Source organism: Aptenodytes forsteri, unplaced genomic scaffold (assembly GCF_000699145.1).
Source record: "Aptenodytes forsteri isolate BGI_AS27 unplaced genomic scaffold, ASM69914v1 Scaffold320, whole genome shotgun sequence".
Classification (NCBI taxonomy): Eukaryota; Metazoa; Chordata; class Aves; order Sphenisciformes; family Spheniscidae; genus Aptenodytes; species Aptenodytes forsteri.
Window position 1 is genome coordinate 340,144 of NW_008794890.1, and position 16,008 is coordinate 356,151.

At 44.7% G+C, this 16,008-nt stretch overlaps 1 protein-coding gene across 1 annotated transcript in view; it reads left to right on the forward strand.

The window, feature by feature from the left end:
* The window catches only part of RNLS (renalase, FAD dependent amine oxidase), an 80,389-nt gene extending 65,650 nt beyond the window's left edge, over positions 1–14,739 (forward strand). Inside the window, exons 5-6 of the mRNA XM_009275099.1 lie at positions 9,447–9,622; positions 14,450–14,739. Of these exons, the coding sequence (XP_009273374.1) occupies positions 9,447–9,622; positions 14,450–14,602 (329 nt within the window). The 3' untranslated portion in view covers positions 14,603–14,739. The remainder of the gene's footprint in view (positions 1–9,446; positions 9,623–14,449) is intronic.
* The last annotated feature ends 1,269 nt before the right edge of the window (positions 14,740–16,008 follow it).

Sequence of the window (16,008 nt, forward strand, 5' to 3'; positions counted from 1 at the left end):
TATGCAGACTGCTCAAGGGTTGCTGGTTCGTCAGACATTTATAGTGTAATAATATTCTTTAAATCATAAGTTTGCATTCAACATAACTCTTATCAGCATGTCCCCTGAACTTCTGTAATGGAGAACAAGCCAGGTGGCCATGCCATCTTTCTGGCAGTCCAGGTGGGTGAGACAGAACAGGATGACTTCTCAGAGTTTTGTCTTTGTTTACACTGCTAGAGAGGAATACAGTCTTCTGTGATGGACTAACCCTTGCTGCGATGGGGAAGAGGTAGTGAGCCTGACCCATGCACGGCTGATCCTGCTGGGGAAGGCACCGGCACCCAGGGAGTCCCTGGCAGCTCTTCTCTGCGGCACAACGTGCTACCATTAGTTGGCTTCATCGTGACACAGCCTAGTTCCTTACCCATAACTATGGATGACATCTATTTTCTTCCCAATTTATGCAGAAGAATCAATAATAAAGCTGTTTCTCTGATACTGCCATTACCAATGTAATCCGGAGCATGATGAGCCTCTGAGAAGGAAGGCTTTTTGTATCAGCTGAGGATCTCAGCTGCTGTTCATAAAATCGCGTCTCCACCCGCAGAGGTAATGCGCTCGAACGTTACATAAGGAAGAGCCTACAAGAAGTGTATGTTGAAGTCCCTGTGCGGTATGTATGAATATTAAATATTTGTGTGATTGGCTGCCTTAAACACCCCGTCAATATTTATAACTGGTCGGGGGGACAGTGGGAATTCTTCAGTATAAATTATTTCAAGCCTCATTTCTGTAATACTGCAGTCTTTGCATCTCTTTGCATTCTGGAGGACTAAAGATAGATGACACATAAAAATGGAAGCGGTTCCCTTCTTCGCTTCAGGATTGCGAGGTTATATAATTTAAAGGGAAGATTCGTCTTACAGGTTTTCAGGATCAGTGTAATTCTGAGTATCCTTTTTAATTTTAAAACATAGATTACTTTATCTTCTCAGTACTGAAATAAGAGTTTTTAGGAAGATGGAAGAGTTAAAGAGTTATTTAGGTTTTCGCCTCATTACATGGCCAATTGCTTTGTAATCCCCTGCCTGTCCTGCCTACCTTTTAGAAAACTAATCAGAAACTGTCTTTAAGGCTAAAGAAATGCTGAATATCTGAATATAAAAAAGTTAGTGCCGTTCTTTACATGGACTCTTCCAAAATGTACCTTGTGAGATAGAGCAGATTTTATTCCAGGGAGAATATGGGACGTTATGAACCACGGGAACTTCTGAGGATAACTCAGGAAGCACGCTAACCCTTTTGCTAAATAGCAGCGTGGCATTTTGAAAGCGAACCTCCATCTCTCTTGCTCATTTGCTAGGTGTGGTAAAGTTAATCCCTATTCTTTTTTTCATTTTAGGTATAGTTTTATGAGGCCTGCATGTTGAATTCTCTTTCGGCAGCCTGCTGATCCCTCCTAGGGAGCAGGGATACAGTTCCAGCCTGTCTGGAGGTGTCCAGCTTTTCTGCTGCCCTCTGTGCTGACCTGGCAGCATTTCCTTTACAGCCTGGCTTTGAGGGTTTGTTTGGCGTGGCAGTGATGAAGCCCTTTCCCTTCCCCTCATGCTACCCAGGACCAGAATGGGTTTTAGATAGCGAAACACATCTCCCCAGTAAGATTAAAATATCCTGAGGGGCAGGAAGCAGCCACATCTCGTTTTTTATTGGTATCTGTTCTGACTCCAGGTTTTGGGCAGGAACACGAGAAAAATACTTAACACTGTTCCTCTAGGAAGGAAGAAAACATTCCTGTGGAAGATGTGTACCTATCACATCTGTATACAGGTCTCTTCTGGAGACTAGGTTGTAACCTTAGGATCAGTCCCCTAGTAAGAAGAGACAGGGTGCCTGTGCCCGCGCTGGAGGGGTTCCCAGCCATTCAGCTGAGCACTCAAACAGTAGGAGTACGATCTGCCTTTGAAGCTGGCCCCTGTTTTGAGCAGGAGGGTGGACTAGAGACCTCCAGAGGTCCCTCCCTACCTAAGTCCTGTGACTCTGAGGCAGACAATGTTCTGGTGAGTATTTACTGAACACACTAATAAATGAACTGGGAAGTGAGTCCAGCCAAGCCCCCTTGGTGAAAACAGGCAATTCTTCAAGCTTTGTCCACATTCGCTGTCTGGCAAGTTTTAATGTCAGTGCAGCTGAACCAGTAAAAATTTTCAATCCTTTTTGTGGACCTTTTGTGGATGTATCTATGGAGCCTGCAAACTGATCTCCAGGTCTTGGCTACTTACTTTTATGCTTTTATCAAAGTAGATCTCATTCTCCCGAGGGTCAGTGGATTTATGGGCTTTGCAGAGCCTGTGAGCCACAGGGCACTTCCAGGGCGTGCCGATTGCAGCCCATGCTGCCTCATGCTTCTCCACAAATGTGCTTCAGTCCTAGACCAGTGCAACCACCTCTAAGGTCGAGGCTGATCAGCCTCTCTGAACACCCTGTCCTTGGCACCTCAGTGCACACTGTGTCCCTTGTGGTACAGGGTTTCTTGCTTCAAAGCCTTTCAGCTGAGCAACTGCAAGACGTGCTCCATGATGGCCCTTAGACATGATTTTCTCTCCTGGAATATTATTGTTTGGACAAATCCAGTTGGTTTCTGCTTTCTTGGGGATAGTAGGAGAAGCTATAGCTACTTCTCCCCATCTTTGCCAAGTCTCCACTGCTAGCCGCACGGACAGTGTCGAAGGGTGGATGGGTCCTTCTTAGGGCACCTTCTGCCATTAATATAGTCCCAAAAGCACTGTGCTGTGTCCCCTTCCTGGCACCTTGAAATCCATGTTACCCGCCAGTTCCTTCCCTTCCACAGTTACTTTTCAACCTGTCACACTCCCAGAACATGATAGATACCATCCTGACCATTTGCCAAATGAATCCTATGACTTTCAGGCTCTGATCGTGTTCTCCTTGCTAAGGAAGCTTCAGGCCTCCGTGAATCTCAGGGATTGCAGCTAATCTCTAAAATGTCTTTTGAATTTAGGGACTCTGAACCCTGACCTTGGCATAGATTCACCAGAGAAAAGTAGCTTTTGCATTTTGCAAGGGAGAAGATTTTGGGGGACAGATAATCCACTGTGGGCTTTCTCTGAGAAGTTATGTTTTGTTTTATTGAGGTGTTCATGCTTTAGTGATATCTCTGTTCCCTTCCTTCCCTGAGACTGATGGTAAGGAGGACGTGGCCACCACAGGAGCTGACTTTACACCCTTAATATCATCTGAGAACTTCCCAGGGCAGAAGGAGGTCCCCGTGGGAGGACTTGGCACCACAGGCTGTTCGTATTGTCACTGTACAGAGTGCGTGGAGGAATTCACCCATGTGTCTTTTTATCCCACTGTAATATTGACAGCTGCACTTCTAGCCCGGGCAGCTTTGCTGAGCAGCTTCACTCAGGACACCATGTTCTTCCATTTTACCATTCCGCACTAAAAGTGTTATTCAAAGCTAGGAGCCACCTTTCTGACACCAGATGCTCTTGAGCAGCAAGCCACTGTGCTGGGGAAGTGGCCCTGGGCTTTGTTCTCTGTGCTTTTCTCCAGGGCGTCTTTTATGAGCCCCATCCTTTTTCTGGAAGATAATACTCCTAACAGGCTTAATCCTGCATAAATTCTCACTGTCAGCAGTCTATCCTTCTCTTTCTTTACACAGCCTGTGTGATTCCTCCAGCTGGGAATTAATGACGAGTGTTGAGACAGTCCTGAAACGTTAAGAAGCTGATGGCCACCTTGTCCTGCTCACAATCCAAACACCTTTCCCCTCATTCCCATGTTGTAGCTCAAGATCCAGTTTCCCCAGAGAGTTCAACATGGTGAGACTTTGCCAGTGCTTAATTCACGGTTATAACTGGCTGAAGTGCAGTGTATGGTGAGCTATAATTGCTTTCATGCTTTCTGTCCTTGACACCCCTTCCAGATAGCTGATGTGTCCTCTACCTGTGACAGCTTGTACTTCATGCTACTCAGTGTTGGAGATCTTCCTCATCTGTTTTCATGGGCTTATACAAACCTACCAGGCTCCAGCTGGAGGCAGCGGGGTGGGGGTCTCTGGCCTGACCCTGCTCCCAGCAGAGCAAACGTCACAGCTACAGCAGGTGTCCAGGCAAGTCGGGGCAGTCCCCGAGGATGGAGACCCCACACTCAGGGCCCTGTCCTAGGGATGCCCTGCTTACACGGGAAGGGGCTGTATCCTCATGTCCAGTTGGGATTTTCTCTTGTTGCAGTTGTGCCCATTGGCTCTTGTCCCATTTCTTTGAACTTCTAAGACAAGTCTGGCTCTGTCATCTCTGTCACCTTCCCTTTAGGATGTGGAAGATGCAGTTATATCCTCACTTTTCAATTCCCCACTTACTTAATTCTGCATTTATTTAATATTTCCTGTCTTTTCAATTCATCCATTTTTCTTTTCCACATAGGTGGTTTCAGGCTCGCTAAGAGGGGAAGACACTGCTGATCAGACTGACAGTGCAGCCGGACTTTGGTCTGAAGTGATTCAGCGTCTCCCATAAGGTTTTTGTGGACTAGACTTGTCTGTGGGGGACTGGTGGAACTTCATACTTTGACTTTGAGACAAAAAAACTGGGATTTGTTCATCCTTACTACTCTGCTCAGCCTTGCAGGCTGCTCAGAATGACTGCATGTAGATAGTGGTGGTGGCCAAGAAATGGTGGTGGGCAAGATATTCCAAGGAGGGTGGCCATGTTAAATCTGGGACCTACATCAGAGCCTGGCTCTGCCCCTCTTCCCATTCCCACGAGCCAGCCACTCCACAGTCTGCAGGGTCCGCACAGCCCCAGCTGCTGCTCCTGGGCCAGGCAGGGATGTAGCGGCTCCTGCGACACCTTCCCTGCCATGGATGGGACGCTGGGCTGGATGGGGTGATATGCCAAAGATTGCACAGTTCTTTTCTGTTTACATGGAAGCAAAATGAGTCTTGAAAGGAATGTGTTTATCCTCACTTTCGTCACTTTGCATCTACTATCTGCCTGTGTCAGTCCTGTGCGATGCAGCAGAGCAAAAGAAATTAACAGTAAAATGAAGAAAAAACGCAGAAGCGAAGGAAACCTGTAGTAATAGTATTGCGTGTTCCCTATGCCATGGGGAAGAGGAGAGTCTGAACCTTGGGTATAAACCACGTCCACCAAACTGCCATCGCTGCACAAGATGATGCTGGCGCTTCCCTCCCCGGCTGCAGCCTCAACAGGGTCTCTGCACAAAAAGCCACTTTCCTCCTGGTGCGAGTTAACGGAGGCAGACCAGAGGGGATGAGGGGCAGGCACCCAGCCCCTGCAGCCGATGTCGCCGCTGCGGCGATGCAGCACAGGCTGGATGGAGGAAGGAGAGCCAGGCGCAAGCTCGCTGCTCGTAGGTTTTCAGTGGGGTCCCTCAGCAGCTGCGGATGCCGAGGACGCTGCCAATGCTGGCAGAGCGGCTCCTTGCTCATTAAGTAGGTATAAGCCACAGCCAACTCTGCCATCTCATTCTAGCTCTGATCTACCCAGCGTCTTATGCCTTCCACCACATCAACTGATCGGATTAATTGCCGTGCAGCTGGGATGAGGGGGGGGAGAACTGGGAGCATATGAAAGCTTTTATGCTGCTTCCATTCACCCTCAGATCATTACCCCTCGCGTTGCCGAGCATTCCCGGGCTTGCCACATCTCCCATACTACTTCGTCATCTGCTAGCATGGCCATGGACGGCTTGCATCCTTGCCACAAATAAAGGAAATTAAAATCTCATGAGAAGCCCTGCCAGAAGCCCTTGTTTTTAAGCTAGCTGTTGCAGCCTGGTCTAAACACACTGGGAGGAAAATGATGGTTTTACTCCTGCGACAGCTGAACAGTCGTTCATACCCAGCACATCAAGGCTGAGATACCCCCATTGCTTTCAGGGAAAAATCTATTTTAAACTCCTCTCTTTTAGCCAGTGTTTTTACAGAAGAAAGAAAAGGGCTTGAGGCTAAACTTGATCCTTGCAGGCTGCATATTTCAGTACTGGAAGGCTGTGACTCAGTGGCCTCTGGAAGCTCTCCAAGCTATCAGTAGCTCAAAGGAGGAATTAAAAACTCAACAAACTGCCTGTTCTCCTGAAACTTGTTTTGTACATGCTATGGAAGAGACGAGAGATTTGAAAGAAGGCAACCCTGTCCAAGAATCATTAGCTATAACAAGTCACAGCAAGCAATGAATATTTATTTTATTAAAATGCTTAGACGTCTTTTAGTGAGCCTTTTTGCCAAGTTTATGTGGAAGAATTTGCCAAAATACCAAGTACACTATAATAAATCCCAAGGTACCTAATAGGCTTCCCCACTTGGTCTTCTGTCCCTGACAGTCTCTATGTAGAGACATCAGAATACCTGTTTTCTCCCCCAAAATGGGAAGGAGAGGCTGAGTAGCGTTTCTGACGTTTTTCCAGACAGTTGGAAAAGCTGACATGAACAGAGATATGTCTTGTGCTAGCCTGTGAAACTGGGCTTGGGGGTGGCAGGAAGAATCTCAGGAACATGAATCTGAGGCTGGATGTTAGACTCAGGCAATCAGTTCATCAGAGCTCAGGGAAGAAGATGGCCCCTTTGGCTGAGCCTCTGCTTCTAGACAAGAGTGGTCCTTGTTTCACTCTATGGTCTTAGTCCCCAGATCTGCCTTGCCCTCATCCCAAATCCTTGTCAGGTGGATGTCTTGGACCTGTCCATCCCCGATGGTTAAGGCTTACTTTCAAGCCCAAGACACAAGAGAGCAAAATCAGCACCTCAGATTAAAATAGGAAACAAACGCAGAGTTTCTGGACACTTCAGGAAATCACCCAGGAAAAGAGCTCTAGTACTTGCTGAAAACAGAGCTTGTGAGCCCAACACAGGGAGTGAAGTGAGTGATCTTCTGCTCTTAGGACTGCCTTACTTGGAAAAGGAGAACTTTAAGAAAAGGCAGCACCACGGCTCAGTGCCTTCAGACATGGCCTGTCAGGGTGCATTCCTGATCACAACCAGAAAGCATCTTCCCACTGTTTTTGCCACATTTTCCCAGTTCTCGAGAGCAAGGGTTGACTGAGCTGGCCCGCCCAAGAAAGAGACTCAGTGAAGGGATCCTTCCAAGTGAAGTTAAAGCCATTGCTTTCATGCTTCCTGTGGGTGCTAGGACTTGGTACTGCTGTGCCTCAGTAGCATATTCTGAAGTGATCAGCCCAGGACAGAAAGCTCATCAAAGAAAGACATTTTGGTTGCCTTTGGAAAGCTGGAATTTGTCATCTTCTCAAAGGGGATCTCCAGCTGGAGGAGCTGGAGCTTGAGATCTCTTCACTGACACAGCAGAGAGAAAGATTTCTATCAAGCTTGGTACCTAACAGCCAGAACTGTTCAGAAAGTGTTCAGCTGCCTCTTTCTTTGTGGATTCCTTGGTCATAAAATGCTCATTTGCTGAAACTAAAATATTTTTCTAGGAATGTGCTAATTCAAACAAAGGTTTAGCCAGAAGAGGCAATTTCTGGTTAATGGAGCAAGAGGGAATCGCTTAATTTAATGACCAGCTTGGTGAGTTTGAGCTCTCGGCTGAAATATAGCAGAACCCAGGTCATGTCCTTGCTCCAGCAAATGCATCCTGCTCATTTGAAGTAGTACAGCCCCAGCAGGAACAACTCACACAAGGATCTGCTGGGTCCTCATCGTGCCTTGGCACAGGAAAATCACTGAGCCTGAAAATCCTGTATTCTAGGCAAATTCTCTGGCTGCTGGTTGTTGGCTGTCCAGACCAAGTCTGTAAGGTGACAAGCCAACAAGCTGGTGGGGACGGAAGTCCCTTGCTGTAGAGAACCTACTACCAGCCCCAGCTGTGACGAAGCTTGGCCATTTCCAAGTCTGCTGGGATGAACATCAGCACTTGAGCTGCCTTCAGTTCCTCCCCTGGCACTGCAGCCTGGTTGATTTTTAAGGGATAAACTCTTTTTTTGAGTTTTGCTCACTTGCACGTATTTGCCCAAGGACAGAAGTTGTATTGAAGGTTCATACTCCCCAAAACATGCATGTAGACAACCGCACATTGATTTCCTGGAAGTTGCTAGAGCAGCAAAATTTAAGTTGAGTTCACTTGTGCAGGCCAAAAGAAAGTGCTGATTTCTCAAGCTAACCTGCCCTGGCTTCTGTTCCCCTTCTCCCCCTCCATAAATGTAAAGTATTGGTTTTATTCTAGCCTTTCAACTGTGTGAATACTGTTGCGTGGCCAATATGCAACAAATTATAGAGGGAGCAGATGTTTTTCACAGTAATGCAACAAACACTCTTCTTTTTTTGTCCTTTGTCTTAAAGATAATTTTTATCTCATGATGATTTCATGTTCAAGTCTTTTGTATTTCTGTGTTGCAGAGATTGTCCCCTTAAGGGGACATGCGTTTCAAACGTGCAGGGGAGGAAGAATATGAATTAGTCTGATATAGGTGGGTAAGCAAATTGGCTGTGGTGACCTGGCTGCCCGCACTCCTCCAGCCGTTCAGACAGAGGAGGTGACTTGCTGGCAGAGCCATGCCGTTGTCAGTGCGGTGGCTTGCCTGCGTCAGGCTTGCGGTGGCTGCGACTGCAATTTGTTTGGTTTACATCTGGTATGCGCTGCTGCACTCAGAAGGACTTCACGTGCCTTCGGCTGTAAGCAGAGTGCTGAGCCCCTGGGAATTGATCCCTGCAATCGGCAGCAGAGCCATTCCATTTCCAAGAATAATCTTCCATCCAAAAAAAAAAAGGTGCATCATCCAATACTTTAATCTTACCACATGACTGGGTGAGCTTCAGCCTTTGTTAAAGGGTTTCCCCTTTACTGTTGCCAATGATAACACGAGTCCCAGCTGCAAGTGTAGCCCTTTGGGAAGCCTCACCTCCACAACCACCACCCAAGCAAGACCTTGCAGGTGGATGGCTGTGACCGTGTGCCTCTGAGTGCCCTGCGGTTGTAGGGGCACTAATTTTTACTATTTGTAGACCTGGCTGGAAAAATTCCTTCAAAGCAGTTTTACATGTTTCTTCGTGTTCTCTTTTGCCAGTTTGCCACAATCGCCAGGTGGTTGCCCTCCTTGTAGAGCCTGTTGAAATGTCTGGGAGGAAAAAGGGGAAGAGTTTGCTTCCAGTATATTCCCTGCTCGTTCCAGCTGCTACTTATGGGGTGTGGGAATGCCTTGAGGTTCCTCTAGCAGACAAGTGTGGAGCTAGGGTTATTGCAGTGGGAAAACCATCACAAATTTTGCAAAAAGCCTGGATTTCTTCACTGTGCTTCTTGTGAACAACTTGTGTTGTTACTCCTTGTGTTTTTTCCAGCTGGAAGAACAGGGTGGTGCCACAGATATTTTCATTCTTATTGACTCCTAGGCTAGAGGCACAATTGTCAGCGTGCAAGGAGGGCAAGCATTAATGAGTAATCTTTCAAAAGCATCTCTCTCCTTTATTTCAGAGTCTCCTGAAATTGGGCCCTCAGTTGTAGTTCACACAACCATGATGTTTGGAAGTGAGCACCTGGATTCAGACCCTGCAGAGGTGCAGCAGTTAATTCTCAGTCACCTGGAGAGGATTGTGCCATCCCTACCTAAACCAGTCAGCATCAAGTGTCAGAAATGGAGATACTCTCAGGTACTCTGTAGTGGGATCAGTCAGCTGGGAAGATGCTGCTTGGGCAATGCTGTGGTACAGACTTGCGATTTATCACAAGAATCACAAAGACATCATACGACCCATTGGTTTTCATCCTTGGGGAGCAAGAGGAAAGGGGATAGTTGCTCGATATCCGTAATACATTCCTCCACATAGTCATGAGCAGCATCCAAGGCTGGCCAACGACAGGCAGGTCAGTTCTAGTCATCTTTTTACATAGTGGACCTGGCTCAGCGGTAAGTTATGCAGCACTCCTGGTAAGCAGGGACAGGAGCAGTGCACAGGAAGAAAGTAAATCCCACATACTTTGGTGGGATTTTCGCTGGTATTTAAAAATGTGACTCAATCTGTCTCTTCTGTATCTGAAAGTATGTGATATTATTAGCAAAATTCCCACCCTACCACAGAGTAGCAGAAGTCCTTGTGTTCAGACGTACTAATTGTTATTATTTGATTTGGCCCAGTTCAATTTAACTGTATGCTATATGAAAAATATTTTAAAGTAAACTACCTAAGGGTAATAATAGCAAAATGTGTATATTTTACAGATTTCTTTTAAAAATCCAAGGAAATTGTTGGCAATTTCCTAAAGTATTGGAGTGTATCTACATGTTTACCCAAAGCCTCTTAAGTTAAATTACACTGGTGAAATTGAATGTGGAAGTTGATGCAAAATATTTACTTAAAGCAGTCCCCTAAAAATTTTTCCTTTTATGAAGTCTGGAAAAGTTATTGTAGATGACTGTTGTGAAGTCTGCTCATACCCCTTGATCTGCATCCAATTTAGGAACCTGGTCTCATTAGCACAAAGTTTATTTTTCTGCGAGATAGGTATTGGTAGTTTGCAAATCACTTCCCAGTGCATAGTATTTATTCTCAGTTCTCATATAAAAACGACCTTAACATAGGTTTTAATGTTTCAGATGACTCATACAAAAATCATGGTATGTTTTATATGTTCTTCTTTATCAGTTCAGGGGTTTTTTTGCTAGTAACAGTATCTCTGTACTGTTGTCACTGTTAAGGCATCCTTTTCTGGTTGTGACTTCTGATCTTTCCTTCTGCATTATCTGTTACCTTTCTGCTTCAAACTGCTTGCTAGCGCAAGAGCTGCACGTGGTAGGGAGGAGAAGAATTGGATCTATCTCCAACAGACAGACACTTGGTTGACCAGCTCTGGAAAGGACTCCCGAAACAAAGAAAGAAGTATTTTTAAACAGAATTAATGCACCCTAGATACTGCTGCTATCACAGAGCTCTATCATAAAATTTGTCAAATTCAGCTACTTTGTTTATATGTGCAAGGAAAGAGCTTAATATGCCTTTTCCTTGCACTACTCACACTTTTAGCATAGTATCAAAGGTGACATATAAGCATATGCATCATATATGGCCCATTCTGATTTATTTCACTGTGAAAACATGGATAAAGGAAAAGACAAGAACGGCAGTTAATTTCTTACTACTGAATTAAAAAAAAAGTCTCAATTGCATTCTACCAAACAACTATGCTTTTTGAATCCTGGCAAAATTATGGCCATACAGAATTTATTATAACCTTGTACCTATTGCTTCATCTTTTAGAGGTAGCTGGAACAGTGACTGTAGGAATGAACTCTTATTTGCCACAACTGCTTCAAAATTGTTGTCTTCCTCAATCACTAGGTATGCATCCTGTTTCCCTTATTTAACAATTACATTCAGACATCATACTGCTGGGTGATGCTCTATTATTTTCTCAAACCACCATACAATTTACAGCTCTTCCCGCTTTCTTCTCCTGCCTCTGTTGCCTGCGATCGACCATGCTGCTACTAACCAAAACCACTGACTTCAGCAGCTGCTTGTGCTTTATGGCTGTGTCACAGGAGGAGTTATCACCAGTCTTTAATTTGGTGGATGAATGTCAATATGTCTTAGATGGCAAATAAGTCAGTTTAGGTCAGATCCGTTATCTCAATAAAGAGATCTCTATTGCCACCCTATAAAATAATCACTACCTAAATTAAATATCTGGGACAGAGGTCCCTCTTTCTCTTAAAGCTATCTTTACTTTCAATTATAATAAGCTGTTGCCACAGAAGCAAAGTGAACTGGTAAGATGGGTGCATCTTTCCCCTGACTCTTTTAGACAGGATTTATCCTACTTGTTAATTAAATCCGTCTGTAATGTTCTTCACAGGGCCAAACACAATCCTGGGATTAAAATGCAGACATTACAATTATCCATGGCGGATGAGGGATTAGGACTTCCAAACTTCTATTGATACTACTTAGCAGCACAGCTGCAATTCTGTATCCCCTGCTTTAATTACGATAAGACACTATTAGCATTCAGAGCCAACAGCTTCCCAACCCATCATGTCCCTTTGTCAGAGTCACTTTATATGTATAAGGGATACTGGGAAAACACAGAATCATAGATATTGGACCTCTTCAGAGGGGCCCTCAGAAGGGACCTCTTCAGATCTCTAGTCCAACCTGTTGCTCAAAGCATAACTATCGCCAGCACTAGGTGACCTCGACCATGGCTTTGTCTAACAGAGTCTTGAAGTCTTCGAGGATGGAGATCCAACAGGCTGTGCCATATAGCTGAGGGTAATTTGGAATTTATGTTGGACAACACCTTCAGAAGAACTTGCAGAAGGGGCAGGATCATTCCTTTCCCCAGTCACTATGTCTAGAGTGAGGGCCTTTACTACACTGAGCACACAATCTTGCCACACAGGTGAAAAGATGCAGGCTGTGATGTGACAATGTTGATCCTGTGATCAGTATGACAAACCAGAAGCTGTCTGGTACAGCCAGCATCAAATAAGCACTGGGTAGTCAAGAAGGAAGGACACTCAAAAAGCCTTTTTCTGCTAAACCTTTCTTCATTTTTTATGCTCTGTGACCTCGATCTGTAAGAAAAATTTAGGAATAAATTAAGTACTGACCTAAAAGTAGTCTGAGAAAGACGATCTCTGGCTGAGAGAGAACATTACCGTACATGGCTAGACTCTTCTGTTAAGTTGAATAATGGAGAATGAGTCGCAACTGACTACAAATTCATTTCAGGTAATTACCTCCTTTAAAGAGATGCTAACATGCCAGTAACACAAAATGCAGCCAGTAACATAAATGTGGGTGTTTTTCAGCTGATCCATATGGAAATGGCAGATAACGGCACAGCAGTGGCTAGCTGAGTGTACATTTGAATCAATGGAAAAATCCCCTGGACTGAACAAGATGTCTTGAACTTTAGGTCTTGTTCACCAAAGCTGACAGTCACACGATGGGATACAGTAACGTTTACTGCACAGGAATCCAAAACATATCTTTGGACAAAAAGATATTTTTGAATCCAAAACGTATCTTTGGACCAAAGGCAGAAAGTCAAGAAGTGATGGAAAGAAAATTGTACTCTCTGTATCATGCTTTATGATCTCTATGGTTTGATCTCTATTGCTGGTCTAGTGCTGTGCTTCTGCTCTTTTTTTTTTCCCCTCTCTCTCTGGCTTTCTAGATATTTTATCCTCTTTTTCAACATTTCATCCTTATGGGTCTTGTTTTGTCATTCCTTTTCTTGGACTATTTTTTCCCACCTTCCTCCTCCGATCACTTCATCATCAAGCTGTCCTGCATCTTCTTATCTTTTTTATCTCTTCTGCCTGAGCCTGCCTTGCCCTCACGTTTACCTTTAGACCAGTGCTGCTGTTGCCTTATCTCCATTCTGAGATTCACCAGTGCTGCTCTGGGATGCACTGATTCAGTACAATATGGACACTCTGCCTTTATACATAGGTTTGAAACAGGCTACAACGACGTGTGACACAGCCAAGTGTGGTAAAAACACAAGTGCTGTGTGCTTTTACTCTGCCGTTTGACACGCACTGGTGTTTATCATAAAGTACAATACCAAAAAGAGGTCTTGCTCTCTCCATGGGTTCCAGGTAGCTTCAGGTTAATAGGTACTGGCCAAAGCAAAGTCCCTTCACTTTTAGAAATGTTACACAGAACTGCTCAAGAGCTGCCACTCCACAGATACAAGCTTAATTGAGGGCATAGTGCCAGGAAAATTATATTTGAAATGAATACAATGCATACATTGAGAATGACATTAAATATTTATCAAAGCAGCCTTATTCAGAACTTTTCCCATGCTACTTACAGAGAAAGCGTTGATTGTATCTCCAGCAGTGTCTAAAAATTGTTGTGCTACTCAGATGAGAAAGGAGACCAGCGTAGCAGAGCTGGAGACAGGGTGGGTTGTCCCAAGGCTGTATGTACGCTTGCACAGCAGCATGAAGCATGGGCAGGTCATCATGACAGCTGTTACTCTGAAGTCCACTTCACTTCCCATCCAGGAAGGTCACCTGGTCAACCCAATAGTGTTGCAGGCCCTCTTGGAAACAGCAGACTCCCTTTCCTTTGTTGAAGAGTTACATATCTGGGGGGGTTTTCAAGCCCACCTTTGCTGATGTGAGATCATGTATCTTCATACCATTTGGCTTAGAGATCTCCATGCCTCATCTATCCAGGGTCAGTCAATTCATTTCTGCTGAGACGGACTGAGAATAAGACAGAATGGGACTGTAAAGTTTCTAAATTTCCACATACAGGAAAGCTTTATTCTAATTATTTAACTCCAGAAGATAAATATTTTACTATGGTACCTTGATTGTTAATGCTTGGACCTATGATCTGGGACGGGAGGGGTGCTTCGTATGAAGGTGTGTTTCTCAGGAATATAGACCTTTCTGGCGTGAAATTCAGGTAAATAAAATACTTTTTTCCATCTCCCTGTATGCTTTTCTTTTTCAGGTTACAAAAGCTGTGCCCAGTTGTCTGGGACAAATGATTCTTCATACTCAACCTCTCCTGATTTGTGGGGGCGATGGATTTACTCATTCCAACTTCGATGGCTGCATAGATTCTGCTATGAGCCTTGCAGAGGCTGTGAAGTCTCATTTATAGCAATTTCAAAGTCAGCTGCTAAACTTAGTCTAGATTTATGATGAATTTTACTATGATGGATTGAATTCTAGTTTAGTGTTAACATCACTGTCCTCTATCTTGCAAAAATAAATAAAGGAAGATCTATTGGTGTGCTGTAATAATTATTGGGATGGAACTGAATTGAATTTTCCAGGATCTGTGCTGTGAGTTACTTTGCTTGAAGTAAAGCTTTTTCTAGCTCTAGTCAGAGGCACTGAGCTCCAGCGGTCTTGCCAGGTCTCCTGATACTTTTACAGCCCATGAAAAGTATGTCAAGGAGAGGAGCCTGGCTTGAAAGCAACACAAAAACCCATGGAGCTGCAGAGTTTACCCCTTCTCTGAGCATTTGGAGCCCTGGAAGTGACAGAAGGAACATGCACAATTGATCCCAGAGCTTTCATACATACGTTTGGTCATTTCCTCTGGTGCAGATCAGCCCTGGTCATAGTTATTGTGTTGGCCATGGGGAACCAGTGATGGGGCATACCTTGCTATGCTTCTCAGGTTGGACGGCCTATGCAAGGTCTAACAATATCGACTCAAGGTCTAACCATGTCTCCAGGCATGGACAGCTTTTAAGTGAGGGATAGTAATTGTCTGCTGACCAGCTTTCTTAGCCCACAGTTTTCTTGAGCCCTGGTTGCAGATTGCTGGAAGAGCTCATTTAAGATCTTGATGACGTTACTGGCAATGATGTGCCACTGAAACATGGTACCTGCCTTGGGTACGGTCTAAGCAGCATCAGCCCAGCTGTGCTCATAAAAGGAAGAATGGAGAGGTGAAAGAGAAGGTGTGCATGTTTCTAGCGCTCTCATAGCAATAGGGCTGCTATCCCAACGTCATCTTGGGAATAGACATTGACATCTGGGCTGTAACATGAGTTTAACACAGTAAAGCGGACTGGCCAGGAAAGTGGATGCACTTAAAATAGTTCTGTATTTGCCAGGTTAGACAGTCACCGGCTCTCTGCTGGTCCAGGGTCCCCTGAAAAAAGCAGCCCTTTCCTCCTTCCAGGTGGTGGAGGAATTGGGGTAGGAGCAGCCAATACGGAAGGTGGTTTAGCTGCTTTGCCTGGCAAATGCCAAGAGGAAGGAGGGAAAAGAATATATCTAAGCGTGGTCTATGGCAGTGTGTTAATAAGAAAACTGTGCTGACATTTCAGGCTAAGGGTTACATCACCACCACCATAAAAACTCATTTAAAGTAACCAGCCAGTCTGAAAGTGAGGTGAGTTCTAGACAGCTCTATACTTTATTTTGGCAGAACAGGTGTAGAAATAGAGGGACAGGTCCAGGGAAGGATATAAATACACGTGTGAGTGAATGAACAAGGAATTTGATTTGAAATACTAAAAAAATGAACAGCAAGTATAATTGTGTTGAAAA